The sequence below is a fragment of the Corvus moneduloides genome, chromosome 8, assembly GCF_009650955.1.
Source record: "Corvus moneduloides isolate bCorMon1 chromosome 8, bCorMon1.pri, whole genome shotgun sequence".
In the NCBI taxonomy this organism is placed as follows: Eukaryota; Metazoa; Chordata; class Aves; order Passeriformes; family Corvidae; genus Corvus; species Corvus moneduloides.
Window position 1 is genome coordinate 13,188,438 of NC_045483.1, and position 14,068 is coordinate 13,202,505.

A 14,068-nucleotide genomic window follows, 5' to 3' on the forward strand; every position below is an offset into this window, starting at 1 on the left:
CTTTGGGCTGGCTGGCCTCACTTCAGAGCCAGGGTCACTGGCATGTTTCTGCTTTCTTCAGCAGTTCCCCAAACACCATGGCAGGTCTGTGTCCAGCATGGACACTGCAGCTCCCACCCGAGCTGTGCTTTGATTAGCAGAGGGAAATTTCCTCTGTGAGCCTGAGCCCAATTAGTGCCTTTTGCCTTCTACCAAACCTCCTCCCTGCCTTTCCTCCTGCTGTACCTGCTGTCACCCAGCACTGTCTGCCTGATAACCTCAGTGAGTGCCATCCCACCCACTTCCAACTCCATTCTCTTGTCTTTTCCCAGTGGCTCGCACTGTGCCTGCCCTGGGGTCCCCCTCAGCCCCCTGTTCCCTTTGCAGAGCTGTCGGAAGTCCGGCGCTTCAACGCGCGCACCCTCAACTACAGCACCCTGCTGCTGGAGGACGACCGGGGCATCCTCTACGTGGGCGCAAGGGGAGCCATCTTCGCCCTCAACTCCAGTGACGTGGCCGACGGCTCCCATCGCACGGTGAGCCCGGCCTCTGCCCGCCGACGGCTGGTTGTCCTCTCCTGTCCCACGCTGCCCAATCCCCATCGTGGCCACTCTATCCCTTCAACCTCCAGATGGCTCAACCTCCCCCTCGCCATCTCAGGTCTTGCTTGCAGGTGATGTCTCCAGGTCTGTCCCCAGGTCCCCTGTGGACATCTGGTCCTTCTCCCCAGCGAGGCAGCATGGGGACAGCAGTGGGAGACATCCCCAAGCTCAGCAGTGCCTGCTTCAGGGGCACACCAGCAGAACGAGGGGCGGGGGGGGTCACACTCTTTTGCTGCCCCAGAGAAGGATACCCCAAAATCCTCCAGGCTCCTGCAGTGCTCTGGGATGTCTGCCCACAGGTTGGGGTGTGGGAACACTCTCACCCCAGGCTGCTGGGATGTGTGCAGGGTGCCATCTTGTGCTCTGAGCAACCGTCCCTCCCTAAATAAATAAGGATTTTATCATCTCAGGTGGCTCTGATGAAAGTGGGAGCTTGCAGTGACAGGGGGAACCATGCAGCGATAGGGGTCACGCAGTAGCAGTCTCTCTTCCCCTTGCAGATCCACTGGGAAGCCTCCCCGGAGAAGCAGATGGACTGCCTGCAGAAGGGCAAGAACAACAAGGTAGAGCTGCTGGGTGGGAGCTGGGGAGGGGCTGCCCCTGCTTCTCCCGGCTTGTAACGCCTGCGCTCCCCCTCCGCAGACCGAGTGCTTCAACCACGTTCGGTTCCTGCAGCGGCTGAACAGCACCCACCTCTACGCCTGCGGGACCTACGCCTTCCACCCGCTCTGCGCCGCCATCGTGAGTACGGCTCACCCACAGCTGCCACCTGTCCCCTGCCACCATGTCACCCCACCAGAGGGGTGCAGCCCCTGTCCCACCATGTCAACCCACAGCCCCACTCGCTCTCTGCCCCTCCCTGGCTTGCGGTGGGGGTCAGTGACCCCGAGGCTGGGGTGAGTAGGTTTGAGGGCGTGGCCACCATGATGCAGATGCCATAAGTCCCCACCCCAGCACTGGGGTTGGACTCTGACCCCAAAGCGAGAGGGCTGGGGGTGGATCAGCACCATGGGGGACAAACGTGGGCTCAGCAGGATGGGATGCACCAGCCCTGGAGCTGCTCTCCAGTGCCTGCTGTTGCAGAGTCCCTTCCCAGAGCAGGGGCTGCAGAATGGCTGATGGCAGGTGGTATGTATGCCCAGGGAAGGGTGACAGGGCCAGGACTGACTCAGCAGCCCCTCCCCAGGGATTTCCTGTGCCAATCTGGGAGTCTGAACATGGCTGTGACTCATGGCAGTGTCCATGAGCAGCCTTGTTTTACTGGCAGTGGGACTTTGACCCCCTTTTAGTAGCTCCTTGAGTCAATGGAGACTCAACTGCCCTTTGCCCACCTCCCTCCCTGAGCTGGGGGGCAAAGGGGCCCCGGGACTACGTCTGCAGTGTGGCCAGGGAGCCCTGGAGAGGCTGTGCCTGTTCCCATGGCTGTGCTGCTGGTCTGGTTTGGCCATCACACACACTGGAAATTGGGTGGAGGAGCTGCCAAGCTGGAAGGGCCCCGTCATTTGACATGCTTTGAAGTGCAAACCCCAAAGAAAGTAACTCCTGCCATGACATGGACAGCACCTGGGGGGGACCCAGGCTGGCTGAGCAGCATCTGCCAGCCAAGCACCATCTGGGAATACTTGCTACACTGCTTGGCTCCTGCCCAGTGCCTATGCAATGCCAAACTGGGGTTCCCTTTCCTCCCAGAGCCCTCTACCCGCTCTTGGCTGGGGACTCTGGCTGGCTGTGTGGTTTCTGACCAGCTGGAGGGTGCTGGGGGGAGTTTGTCTTACCTGGACAAGGGCATGGCTGTGGGCATCACTTTGTCCCTGCTAGCAGCCTCTGCAGAGAGCCTGAGGCTGGCAGGCAAGGTGGGTCTGTCCCCTCCTGTCTAACCTGATTCCCTGTCCCCCTCAAGGATGCCAACAGGTTCGTGTTGCCATCCCACTTTGAGGAAGGCAAGGAGAAGTGCCCATATGACCCTGCCCGTGGCTACACTGGCCTCGTTGTGGGTAAGCAGCACCTCTCCAGGGCTGGTGGGGACATGCAGGATGCCACTGACCATGGCCCCATCCCCAGCACCCCTCTGAGGGGTGCCAGCTGGGTGGGTTCCACGTGCAGAGGCCTTAGCAAATCAGGACTTGGTCCTCCCCCTACTCATCTGCCTGGGGCGTGGGGATGCTGGTGGTCTGTGGGGCTGCCCCAGGCTGCAGGGCCATGCTGATGGGCACCTGCCCTGCACAGATGGAGGCTTGTACACGGCAACACGTTATGAGTTTCGGAGCCTCCCTGACATTCGGAGGAACCTGCACCAGCGGCCACTGAAGACAGAGGAGTCCCCACTGCACTGGCTGAATGGTGAGATGTCCCCGTATCATGGGCTGTGGGACACTGTGCATTGCCCTGGAGAGTGTGGAGCAGGTGTGGGGGGTGACTCTGGAGTGCTGTGTAGTTTGCTATGAGGAGAAACTGAAGCAGGGAAGGATTCCCCATTCTGTGTTGGTCTCCAATCACCACCTCTCGTGCCATGTCCCCAGATGCTGAGTTTGTGGCCTCTGTGCTGGTCCGGGAGAGCAAGGACAGCCCAGTGGGTGACGATGACAAAATCTACTACTTCTTCACGGAGCGGGCAGGAGAGGAGACCACATCCTTCTTTGACAAGAGTCAGGTGGCCCGAGTGGCCCGGGTGGCCCGTGTCTGCAAGGTAGGCATGTTCCCAGCCACAGGGAACCAAGCACTGCTCCTCTTGGTGCAGAGGCAGCATGCCTGCACCTGTGGGAAAACTGAGGCACAGGCAGAGGGGAATGAACACCCATCCAGCCTGTGCAGAAATGCTCCCTGCACCCTCCCAGAGCGACTTGGGGGGGAAGAAGATTCTGCAGCGCAAGTGGACGTCCTTCATGAAGGCGCGCCTGGTCTGCTACATCCCCTACTACGAGGTGCTGCGCAGTGTCTGCAGCCTGGACGGGGGCGGCTGGGCCAGCACTGTCTTCTACGCTGCCTTCACACTCTCAGCACAGTGGTGAGTGAGGCAGTGGCCAAAATGATTGGGGCTAAAAGTCTGCAGCACCAGGGGAGCCAGAGATGCTTGAGGGGATGTGCAGGCAGGTGCTGAGCACCCGGGGGTGCATTGGTTGGGAGCACCCATGTATCTGCCCAGGCTTAGGTGAGGTTCTGCCCCTCAGGAGGACCATGGAGGCCTCGGCCGTGTGCCGCTACAACATCTCAGCGGTGCAGCATGCCTTCGAGGGCCCCTACATGGAGTACCAGGACTGGGCTCGCAAGTGGTCCCGCTACGACGGTGCAGTGCCTGAGCCCCGGCCTGGCTCCGTGAGTGCCTAGGAGTGCAGAATGGGGGGGGCACAGGGCAGCCGCCTTCCTCTCTGACCCCCGTTTCCCCTGGGCAGTGCATCACGGACCACTCCCGCAGGAAGGGCTACAACTCCTCGCAGGACCTGCCCAACAGTGTCCTGGACTTTGTCAAGCTGCACCCACTCATGTTTGAGGAGGTGAAGCCAACCGGCGGGGAGCCGCTCCTGGTGAAGAAGAATGTGGCATACAGCCAGATGGCTGTAGACAGGGTGCAGGCCCTGGATGGCCGCTCCTACGATGTGCTCTTCATGGGGACGGGTGAGTGTGGGTTGAGTTTGATAGGCCTCTGCTGGGCAAAGGGCACACCTCACACTCCCTCCTAAACCCCTGCTCTGCTCTCCAGGGGATGGCTGGATCCACAAGGCTGTGGTGGTGAACTCTGGCATCCACATTGTGGAGGAGGTGCAGGTGTTCAGGGACGTGCAGCCTGTGGAGAGCCTGGTGATCTCCAGCATCCAGGTGAGGGGTAGAACAAGTAGGGGGACACCACACACAGGGCATGCTTGTGCTGTGAAGCTGACATTGTGCTGTTTGGGGGACTGGGGGGGTGTGACTCATGGGTCACCCCAGCTCAGGATATGTGCTGGACCCCAGCAGGGTAGCCTGGGGAAACAGACCAGCCTGGCCCCGCACCTCCTTGCCAGCTGCACTCATCAGCACTGACTGGGAGCTGGGGGCCCTTCTCATGCACAGCCATGAAGGGAGAGCTGTGCTGTGGGGCTGGGGGGGTCTCTGGGCACCTTGGGGCACTCCACAGCCCAGCAGCACCATGCCAGATCCATACTGAGCCAGCCCTTTCCCCCTCAGAGGAGCCTGTATGTGGGGGCAGCCAGCGGGATTGTGCAGGTGCCCCTGGCCTCCTGCGCCAGGTACGCCTCCTGCTACGACTGCATCCTCGCCCGGGACCCCTACTGTGCCTGGGATGGCAGGGCCTGCCGCGCCATCGCCTCCACGGACAGGTAGGGATGCATTGCCTGTCCCCAGCCGGGTCCCCATGAACCTTCCACTTGCCCCATCCCATGCCGTTTCATGTCACCTCGTGGCACAGTCACCCCAGAGCCAACCCCAAAGGCCTGGCATCTGACAGTGTGTCTCCTGGTGGCTGTGACCCCTGTAAGGGTTGGCTCAGCCAAAGCTCTATGGCTGAGCCCCCCATGCCTTGCAGAATAGGGCTGGTGCAGGACATTCAAAGTGGCAACAAGGGATGCCGGAGCAGCTCTGGACGGGGTGAGTCTCTGCTGCCCCTCAGAACCGTGGGGATGCTGGTGTCCAGCATCCCTTAGAGTGGCTGAGAGAGGTGTAAGGCAGTGCGTGTCCCCGCAGGCTCCCTGCTGTGGAAGAACCGGACAGTGCTGCAGGGGGACGACGTGCTGCTGCCCTGTGACCAGCGCTCCAACCTAGCCCGAGCTGTGTGGCTGCTGAACGGCAGCGAAGTGCTGGGCACGGGGCAGGACCGGCTGCGCGTGGGGGTGGATGGGCTGCTGGTGACGGACACGCTGCCCCAGCACAGCGGCGAGTACCGCTGCTACGGGGAGGAGCAGGGTCTCCGGACACTGCTGGCTGCCTACAGCCTCACCGTACTGCCCGAGCTGCCCCGCAGCCCTACGGCTGTGCCGTCGCCCCATGCTGCCAGCCAGGCGACCAACGACATGAAGGTGGCTTACATCTCTGCCATCGTCACCTTGGTGGTGCTCTGCACCGTGCTCAGCACCATCCTCCTGTACATGTCCTGCCTGGAGAAGCGCAAGGGCAAGTACGTGCTAGGGGAGCCACGGCCAGCCAGCGTGGAGCTGCAGACCGTCTCAGCCAACTGCCTGCGCAAGGGCCACCGGGAGGAGGAGGAAGAGGAAGAGCTCACCTACCCCGATGGCTGCCTGCGGATCATCCCTGGCGAGGCACCCACGGCTGCCACCTCCCCAGTCAAGGAGCTGCCAGTTGCTGTGCCCCCACTGCCACCCCCGCTGCCGGCCGAGCTCACCAACGGTGTGGGGGCTCTGCCCAATGTCCTCCGCAAGATGAATGGCAACAGCTACATGTTGCTGCAGCAGCAGGAGGAGCCGCTGGTCTCCCCGCTCTACAGCGCATCCTTCACCGAGGAGCTCAGCAAAATTCTGGAGAAGCGAAAACACACACAACTGGTGGAAAAGCTGGACGAGAGCTCCGTGTAGGGGCTGGGGAGGAGGGTCCTGCCAGTGGGACCCTCCTCCCCTCCAGCCCCGTCTCCCACCCTTTGCCAGCAGTGTTACAAGACTCGGGCAAAACTACCTCCTGGATGGCAGAGCTGGGCCGGGCCCGGGCTCGGCCATTCCTTTGGCTTTTCACTCACTTTTGAGACTTGCTGTACAGAAAACAAGAAAAGGAAAAAGTATCTATTTAAATTTGGAGCTCTATTTATGTATAAAAACTCACCGACGGTGGCCACGAGCTGGAGACAGGAGCTGGCACCTGGCTGAAGGTGGACACCATGGGGAGGGAGAGTTTCTGTCTGTTCGTCCAGGCGTGAGAGAGACGCTGTTGTGGTCATGTGGACTTGGCCAGCCCTGCTGGGCGTCCCTTGGCACACAGGAGCTGGATAGCTGCTGAGAGGTGGGTGAAGAGCAGAGAGGGGGGCTGAGGGCTGACACACTGTGCCTCTCACAGGGCATGGGATCCCTTCCCGATGTAGGGCTGGTGGGGTTTCCCCAGCTGCTGGCTCTCAGGCAGGAGAGGGGCCCTGGACACATCTCACATTGTGAGGGGTGGTCTCTGTGGCTTCCAGCCCCTGCCCACTCTCCCAAATCTGCCTCCTCAGGGTTTCCTCTCTGGGAGAGGATGGTTTGGCGAGGGACAGGAGATAGGGTGAGGAGCTGATGTCCTGAATACCCTGGAGCAGCTGGTGAAGGGGCATATGCCCACTGCGAAGAGGCCACAGGTGAAATACAGGGCTGGGTGCCGTGGAGAGGTGGCTTTCCCAGGGCCTCCAACCCTGACACAGCTCTGCTCCCTTTCCCCAGGGCACTGGATGCAGCAGCAGGCAGCAAGATGCACTAGCAGCAGGACTGGCAGCCACCACAGCGTGACAAGGGACCAGCGCAGCATCCACATGCCCCTGAAGTCTGCAGTGCCCCTGTGGCCCCAAGCACAATGTGTTTCTGCCCTCCTGTGTGGTGCTGTTGGAGAACTGGGGTTCAGGCACAGCCCTGTCACCTGTGAGAAAACATGTGGGCAAGAAAATGTCCTCCAACAGTGAGGAAAAAGAACCTTGGACAAGGGGCTGCCTCCCTCTAGAGCCTTCTCTTTATGGAACTTTCCAGGAGCAGCCATGGTCCCTAAATCCTCCCAACTATTTCTGCCATCTCCTGAGGGAACCTGAGAGATGGGGGTGACAAAAGCATCTTGTGCTCCAGGAACAGTGTGGTGATATTGGAGAAGCTGGGGAGGGACAGACGTGTGGGGGTCCACGTCTTCCCCCGTGTTCCTTGCTCGTACCTCCATGATCAGGACATTGCCAAGGGCTCAGCCCTGCAGGGGAAACAGGAGAGGGGTGATAACCCCTGGGGTCCCTCATGAGCTACAGCTCAGGCCTCCTATTCCAGGAGAGTGAGGCTTAGCAGGAAAAGGCAAGAGTTGCACACTCTCCCACCCTGCCCCAGCCCTTGTTTTTGCTGCAAGAAGGGGACGTGAGCCACCCCGACGGACCACCCCCAACCCCTCAAGGAGGGGGATCACTCTGTGTCTGGCACTCCTCATGCACAGCTCCACATCCCCCCCAGCAATAAACACGGCTCTGTCTGGACATGGTGTGGCAGTTTCCCTCTAAAGGCAGGAGAGATGGATACAGAGACATGGGGGTGGACGAGGCTTTATTGCGGCTGCAGGCGTGGGCCCTGGATGGTGAGAATGGAGGGTTTGTTGGTGAGGGGGTGCCACTGGCCCTGGACACTCGGGTTGTCAGTGTGGAAGGGCTTGCGGATGCGGATGATGTCCAGGCCAGACTGGTTGGCCAGCTTGGTGGCCAGCTGCACAATCTCCTCACTCGTCTTGCTGGCAATGAGCTCGTCCCGCACCGTCCCGTTCACTGCAGCAGAGCGTGGGGGTCAGGCCGGGATCCCCCCACTCTGCAGCCTCCGGGGGGCAGCTGCTGATCCCCATCCCACAGCAGCTTCCCCGGCACCGTCTGTGCCGGGCAGAGGTAGCACAGAGCCGGGGCAGGCAGGGAGACCCTCGCCCCCATCCCCTCCCCAAGGCCCCCAGCACTCACAGTACTCGGCCCGCAGCACCGGGGCCGGGCCCGGGCCCGACTGGGGGCTCACGTAGAGGACAACATCGGGGTGCTGCCGGGCGAAGTCCTGCGCCGCCTCCTCCACGAATTCTCTGGGGGCCAGAGGAGGGGAAGAATCGCCAAAGCCGCCAGGTTAGGGTCACCCTCCGCCCGTGCCGAGCCCACAGGAAAAGTCACAGCGCAGAATTTGGAGTCGTGCCCCCGATGCCGCCTTCCAGCTCCTGCCCCGTCTCGCAGGAGGCTGGGGGTCCCACCCCGCCGCTGCCCGGTGATCAGGGGCAGCAGCACTGTCCCTTGCCCACGCTGACAGGACCAAGGGAAAACCCGTCCCCCCAGTCCCCAGGCTCTCCCCTCCCCATCCCCGGCAGTCGGGTGGTGCCGCCGGCGGTACCTGGCGCCGCGGGCGTCGGCCGCGGTGGGGCTGAAGAGGAGCTGCAGGCGCTGGAGCTGCCGCACGTACCGGCCCACGCCGTTGTGCAGAACGGCGCTCAGGAACCGGCTGGGCGACCCGCGGCCCGTCATGGCTCCGCGCTCACCCGGAGCCGGAACCGGCGGGAGGGGCGGGACGGGGCGCCCCGGGCCCGCCGGGAAGTGACGCGCCGGGAGCGGGAGCCGCAATGGCGGTGTCCGTGCGGACGCACGTGGGGGCTGCGGCCTGAGCGGCTCTGCGGGGCCGGGGGCCGCGGGGCAGCCGCCCATGCGGAGCGGCGGCGGCGCGGGCGGGTGCCGGGGCGGTCAGGATGGCGCTGGTGCCCCTGCGGCCCGGCAGAGCCGCCAGCCGCCTCCTGCCGCTGCTGTGCGGCGGGGCCAGGAGCAAGGGAGCCTCGCTGAGCCCCGGGGCGCCGGGCCGCCTCGGCCAGCGGCGCTACAAGAAGGACGTGCTGCCCTCCCCCGACGGGCCTGCGCCCTCCGTCTCCATCACCGAGATCCGGCAGTACCTGCGGGCGGAGGACATCCCCTTCCACGATGGCTACAGCTGCCTGCACACCCCCAGCCTCTTCACCGGCGACGGCGGGGGCCAGCCGCTGTCCGCCAGTGCCCCGTTCACGCTTTTCATTGACAAGACCACGGGCAGCTTCCTGTGCACAGCCACCCTGGCCGAGGGTACCTGGCAGGACTTCCAGGCTAACGTGGAGCTGCGGCACCGTGGCATTACTCCCATTCCTCCTGCCAGCTCGGAGGAGGTGGAGGAGGAAATGCGACAGGCTCGCGAGGATGCCCGCTGCATCTGGGAACGGGCTCTGCCGCTCTGGGAGCTGCTGGATGAGAAGGAGATCAAGGAGACCAAGGCTTTGTTTGGTATCTCCATGGTGACAGATGCCACCCTGAAACGCTTTGGGGTGCGTTATCTGAGGACTGCCAGGTCTCTCGTCTTCCCCTGGTTCAGCCCTCAGAACGCGACCCTGAAGGGCCTGAAGCTCGTGAGGGTGGAGAAGAAGGGGAGCACGATAACTTACGTGGAAGAGACTTTACCGCGCTTCGATTCCTATCGCAATCTTTTTGGGCTGCCCCTGATTGGCCGCCGAGACACAGAGCTGGTCTTAACTGGGTGGGAGCTGGATGCCCTGGCCCTGCACCAAAGTGCAGGAGTGGCCACCCTGGCCCTGCCACGGGGGGCCAGCTGCCTGCCTCCCACCCTTCTCCCCTACCTGGAGCAGTTCAAGCGCATCACGCTGTGGCTGGGCGAGGACTTGCGCTCCTGGGAAGCTGCCAAGCTCTTTGCCCGCAAGCTGAGCCTCAAGCGCTGCTCTCTGGTGCGCCCTGGCAACCTGCAGCCCCGGCCCTTGGAGGCTCTGAACCAGGGCCTGAACGTCACCAAAATCCTGCGTTCTGCCCTGCTTGCCAGCCACAAATCCATCGTCTCCTTCCGGCAGCTGCGCGAGGAGGTGTTTGGGGAGCTGGTCAACACTGAGCAGGTGTCTGGCGTCAAGTGGGCGCGTTTCCCCGAGCTCAACAAGCTCCTCAAAGGGCACCGCAGAGGGGAGCTCACCATCTTCACAGGTAGCGGGCACAATGACTTGTGGACAGGGGGAGCAGAGGGGTCTTTGGTGGCTTTACCCTCCTGGGGGTGGTGCTTCACGAGTTTTCCAGGTCTCTTTCTGCTCATGGCTTTGACTGAGCCTGTCTTGTGAGTGTGTGAGAGGCTGGGGTGCATTTCTCAGTGTGGTGGGACCGTGCATGCCAGTGTGGTGATGTGCTCCCTGCCTGGGACAGCATAGGAAGTCCTGGGCTGTCCCTTACTCCTGCTCCTGCCTGCCACCTCCTGTCTGAGCCCTCCCTGTGCTTACCACCTCCCTGTGGGGACCCACAAGCTGTGGGAGGCCACGCCAGAGCACCCAGGTGGCACGAGAAGTTTATTTATGGTGTGAGTGCTGCAGTTGGGCTTCTCTTACCCTGCTCCCTGGTGATTCCACCTCTAAACAACCCCCCAGCACATTCAGGATGGGTCAGATCATCTCCCCCAGCTAATTTCTCCTGTTGTTGTCCTTGTACCAGGCCCAACGGGCAGTGGGAAGACCACGTTTATCAGCGAGTATGCACTGGACCTGTGCATGCAGGGAGTGTGCACGCTGTGGGGCAGCTTTGAGATCAACAATGTCCGCCTGGCCAAAATCATGCTGACGCAGTTCGCTGGCCGGCGCCTGGAGGACCAGCTAGAACTGTACGATGAGTGGGCCGATCGCTTCGAGGAGCTCCCGCTCTACTTCATGACCTTCCATGGCCAGCAGAACATCAAGTATGGTCCTGCACCTCCATTCCTAGTGGCATTTACCCCTCGTGGCATGTGCTGCAGGGCCCTGGGGAGCTGGGGCTCTTCTCCCGCAGTGAGTCACAGATTTGGGGCTGGCAGGAGGCACATTGGGACTGTTGAAGTCCCAGGGTTGGTGTGTGGGGACTGTGTGGCCAACCACCAGTCATGGGGACTCTCGCAGCCTCTCTCTGCAGTGGGGGTGAAGGAGGGGACTTGACCCTGTGCTAGGTGGCTGCTCTGAAGCCAGCCTGTGCCCATGGCAGGACATGTACCTCCACACCCTGCTTACCTGCAGTGCTGTTGTTTGCTGAAGAGGGAGGACAGGCACCTCCAGCTCCTTCTATTCATCAGGCACTGTGGCACCTGCATGCATCCTCATATGCCCTGAGAATTCCCGTGGGCTGGGGGGATTGCAGGGCAGTGGGCAGGGACTGTGTGGGCAGCAGCTGGGTCTTCCTGATCCCAGCTACCTTTACTTGTGGGGATGGGGCTGCACCTGTTATACGGGGGGGAGGCAGAGGTGAGATGCGCCCAGGTCCCATCGGGACCCAGCCTGGTACCTTCCAGCTCTTTTTCTGCGTCCTTTTGCCTGGCTCAGCATTCCCATCCCCACCTCCACTAATCCCTGGGGCTGATCCTGGTCTCCCCTCTCAGGACAGTGATTGACACCATGCAGCACGCAGTCTACATGTACGACATCACCCACGTGGTCGTCGACAATCTCCAGTTCATGATGGGACACGAGCACCTCTCTGTGGACAGGTAGCCCTTCTCCAGTCTAATCCTTCCTACCTCTGCCACCCTCACTGCTGGAGCTGTCTCTGTCAGGTGTCACGGCAGGGGCTGGGGACCCACACAGGGTGTCCCCTTTACTCCTGTCTGGCTGCCGTGTTTCATTAAAGGGCAATCACTGTCCTAGGGAGGAAGAGGTGGGAAGGGGTGAGCAGGTTACCAGCCATCCCTGCCGTGCCACATCCCTCTTCCCGTGTAGGCTTGGTTGCCTCATGGAGAGCAAGCCCATGTTCCTGGATGGCTCCTGCTGTGGGGATCAGCACCTTGCTGCCCCCAGCCACTGAGCAATGCCCCCAGCCACTGAGCAATGCCCCCAGCCACTGAGCAATGCCAGCCCCTGACCCCATTCTTGCTGCTGTGGCAGGCTCGCTGCCCAGGACTACGTCGTTGGTGCCTTCCGCAAGTTTGCCACGGACAACACGTGCCACATCACCTTGATCATCCATCCTCGGAAGGAGGATGATGAGAAGGAGCTGCAGACAGCCTCCATCTTCGGCTCTGCCAAGGTGAGCTGGGCCAGGGTGGCCTTTCCTGTCCCTTGGGCACAGCTTATTCCCAGGAAGGGGCTAGGATATGTTGGGCAGTCATCCCCAGATCCCATCAGCACCCTGGATGATGACTGGGCACTTGAAAGGTGTAGGATGTCTCCCAGAGTCCTGATGCAGGCAGAGAGCAAACCCATTGTCAGCTAAAGCTCTGTTGGAGCTTTAGGTGCAGTTAATTAATACTCATTGACTATGAGTGGAATGTAGTAGGAGATAATTAAAGAGGGAGGCAGGGAGGGTGCGGGGATGGGCTCTCTGAGTACTCTGGTCTCTTCCAGGATGCTGACCAACCCTGCAGTAGTGGGCAGGAGGTGCTCTCTGTGCACAACCCTCCTGTGATCCCGTTTCCCCAGGGTGTGCCTGGTGGGTCACTGGGATGTTCCAGCAGGGCGCAAGGGGCTGATGTTGGGGAAATGCTGGAGTTGCTGTGGCCTGGGGTGCCCTGTAACAGGGTTTAAAGGAGCTGGGCAAGCATTCATGAGCATATCTGAGGCCTGTGACTCTGGCAGCATTGCTGGCAGCCCCCTGAAGATGTTTTCCTCTCCCCAGGCCAGCCAGGAGGCCGACAACGTCCTCATCCTGCAGGACCGTAAGCTGGTGACGGGGCCAGGGAAGCGCTACCTGCAGGTGTCCAAGAATCGCTTTGACGGGGACGTGGGTATCTTCCCTCTGGAGTTCAGCAAGGCCTCGCTCTCCTTCTCATCTTCCAAAAGCAAGGCCAGGCTGAAGAAAATGAAGGGGGAGAAGGAGCTTTTAGCCAATAAAACTGTGGAGGGAGGCTCAGGAGCCTCCAAGAAACCATGAGCCCAGCAGGTCTCTTCCTTGGTTCATCTGGAGGGATGGAGACTAGTTCTGGCAGCCCAAGGCTGGAATATGCCAGCTCCTCTTCCCTGGGAGCATCTGCCATGCACCTCTGTGGGCCTTTCTCCTGCACGAACAAGCCTCTTGACCACCAGCACAGTGTCTCTGAGATGGGGGACCTCCATGAGAGGAGGAGTGGTCTCATCCTAGCGAAGAGTGGCTGGGGAAGGTGCTTTGACAAACACTGGCTGCTCCATGTTGGTGCTAAGTGCTGGGAGCATGGGGGGAGTGGAGGCAGAGTAAGCTGGATGGTGGTAGGGATGATCTGCAGGCCTGGGACTTGGGTATCTCCGGACCTGGGTCAGGTCGTTAAATTGTGTCTAAAATGGAGCTGAAATCATGAGCTGTCACTAACTGGGAGGGATTGTGGGGGGCAACTGTGCAGAGGAACATGTAGTAGAAACCTCCCTGTCACAAATGGGGTCTGTGAGCTCAATCCTGGCTGGGATGGAGCCAGCAAGGGAAAGATCGTGAAGGAAAGTGTGGGAGATTGTGGGTGGCTCATGCTCCAGGGTGGGAGCAGGTGTGATGTGGAACTTGGCTGTTCTACCCACTCAGCTGGCGCCTGACCTGGCCCCCTTGCTCAGGGTCTCCCAAGCCCCTTTCTCTGGGGGGCATCACCAGCAATAAAACCATGTGGGGAACAGCCCTGCCTTGCTCTGCTGAGTTGGGGGGGGCTGCCATCCCCCTGCCCTCAGGGCTGCAGGCAGCAAATACTGTGACCTGACTAGTCCTTGCCGTGGTAGGAAGTGTCCATGGCCGGATCTTGGTCTAATCCCTTTGATTTTTTTCTCTTTCTAGTTTTATTAAAGCATAAATATGAGTGTCTTTTCTGTCTCTGTGACTGGAGTGCCCTGGGTCTGAGGAGGGTAGCCTGGCCAGGGAGGAGGTGGCCCCTTGAGGATGTTCTTGCTTTGCCGAG

The 14,068-nt window shown here is 61.1% G+C and overlaps 3 protein-coding genes across 8 annotated transcripts in view; 2 read left to right on the forward strand and 1 right to left on the reverse strand.

Moving 5' to 3' along the window:
• Window positions 1-7,710, forward strand: part of SEMA4G (semaphorin 4G) — a 29,503-nt gene extending 21,793 nt beyond the window's left edge. For 3 of the 6 annotated variants that reach the window (XM_032117017.1, XM_032117018.1, XM_032117019.1), the window contains exons 3-17: window positions 367-515; window positions 1,082-1,144; window positions 1,224-1,322; window positions 2,482-2,575; window positions 2,808-2,921; window positions 3,101-3,267; window positions 3,416-3,585; window positions 3,749-3,893; window positions 3,971-4,193; window positions 4,279-4,394; window positions 4,743-4,894; window positions 5,101-5,162; window positions 5,244-6,521; window positions 6,727-6,846; window positions 6,929-7,710. In XM_032117017.1, the coding sequence (XP_031972908.1) occupies window positions 367-515; window positions 1,082-1,144; window positions 1,224-1,322; window positions 2,482-2,575; window positions 2,808-2,921; window positions 3,101-3,267; window positions 3,416-3,585; window positions 3,749-3,893; window positions 3,971-4,193; window positions 4,279-4,394; window positions 4,743-4,894; window positions 5,101-5,162; window positions 5,244-6,103 (2,414 nt within the window). In that variant the 3' untranslated portion in view covers window positions 6,104-6,521; window positions 6,727-6,846; window positions 6,929-7,710. Of the gene's footprint in view, window positions 1-311; window positions 516-1,081; window positions 1,145-1,223; window positions 1,323-2,481; window positions 2,576-2,807; window positions 2,922-3,100; window positions 3,268-3,415; window positions 3,586-3,748; window positions 3,894-3,970; window positions 4,194-4,278; window positions 4,395-4,742; window positions 4,895-5,100; window positions 5,163-5,243; window positions 6,522-6,726; window positions 6,847-6,928 lie in introns of all 6 variants that reach the window. The other 3 variants (XM_032117021.1, XM_032117022.1, XM_032117020.1) reach the window with 3 other exon arrangements.
• Window positions 7,711-7,760: 50 nt separating this feature from the next.
• On the reverse strand, window positions 7,761-9,318 carry MRPL43 (mitochondrial ribosomal protein L43). The gene is made up of 3 exons (XM_032117027.1): window positions 9,135-9,318; window positions 8,176-8,288; window positions 7,761-7,992 (listed from the first exon to the last, which is right to left on the reverse strand). The coding sequence occupies exons 1-3, from the start codon at window positions 9,149-9,151 to the stop codon at window positions 7,778-7,780; spliced, it is 345 nt and encodes a 114-aa protein (XP_031972918.1). The 5' UTR covers window positions 9,152-9,318; the 3' UTR covers window positions 7,761-7,777.
• TWNK (twinkle mtDNA helicase) lies at window positions 8,288-13,974 on the forward strand. Its single transcript, XM_032117016.1, is given in 6 exon segments — window positions 8,288-8,859; window positions 8,862-10,197; window positions 10,693-10,933; window positions 11,603-11,710; window positions 12,105-12,246; window positions 12,835-13,974. Coding segments are annotated over 6 exon segments (2,541 nt in total). The 5' UTR covers window positions 8,288-8,400; the 3' UTR covers window positions 13,090-13,974.
• Window positions 13,975-14,068: the final 94 nt, after the last annotated feature.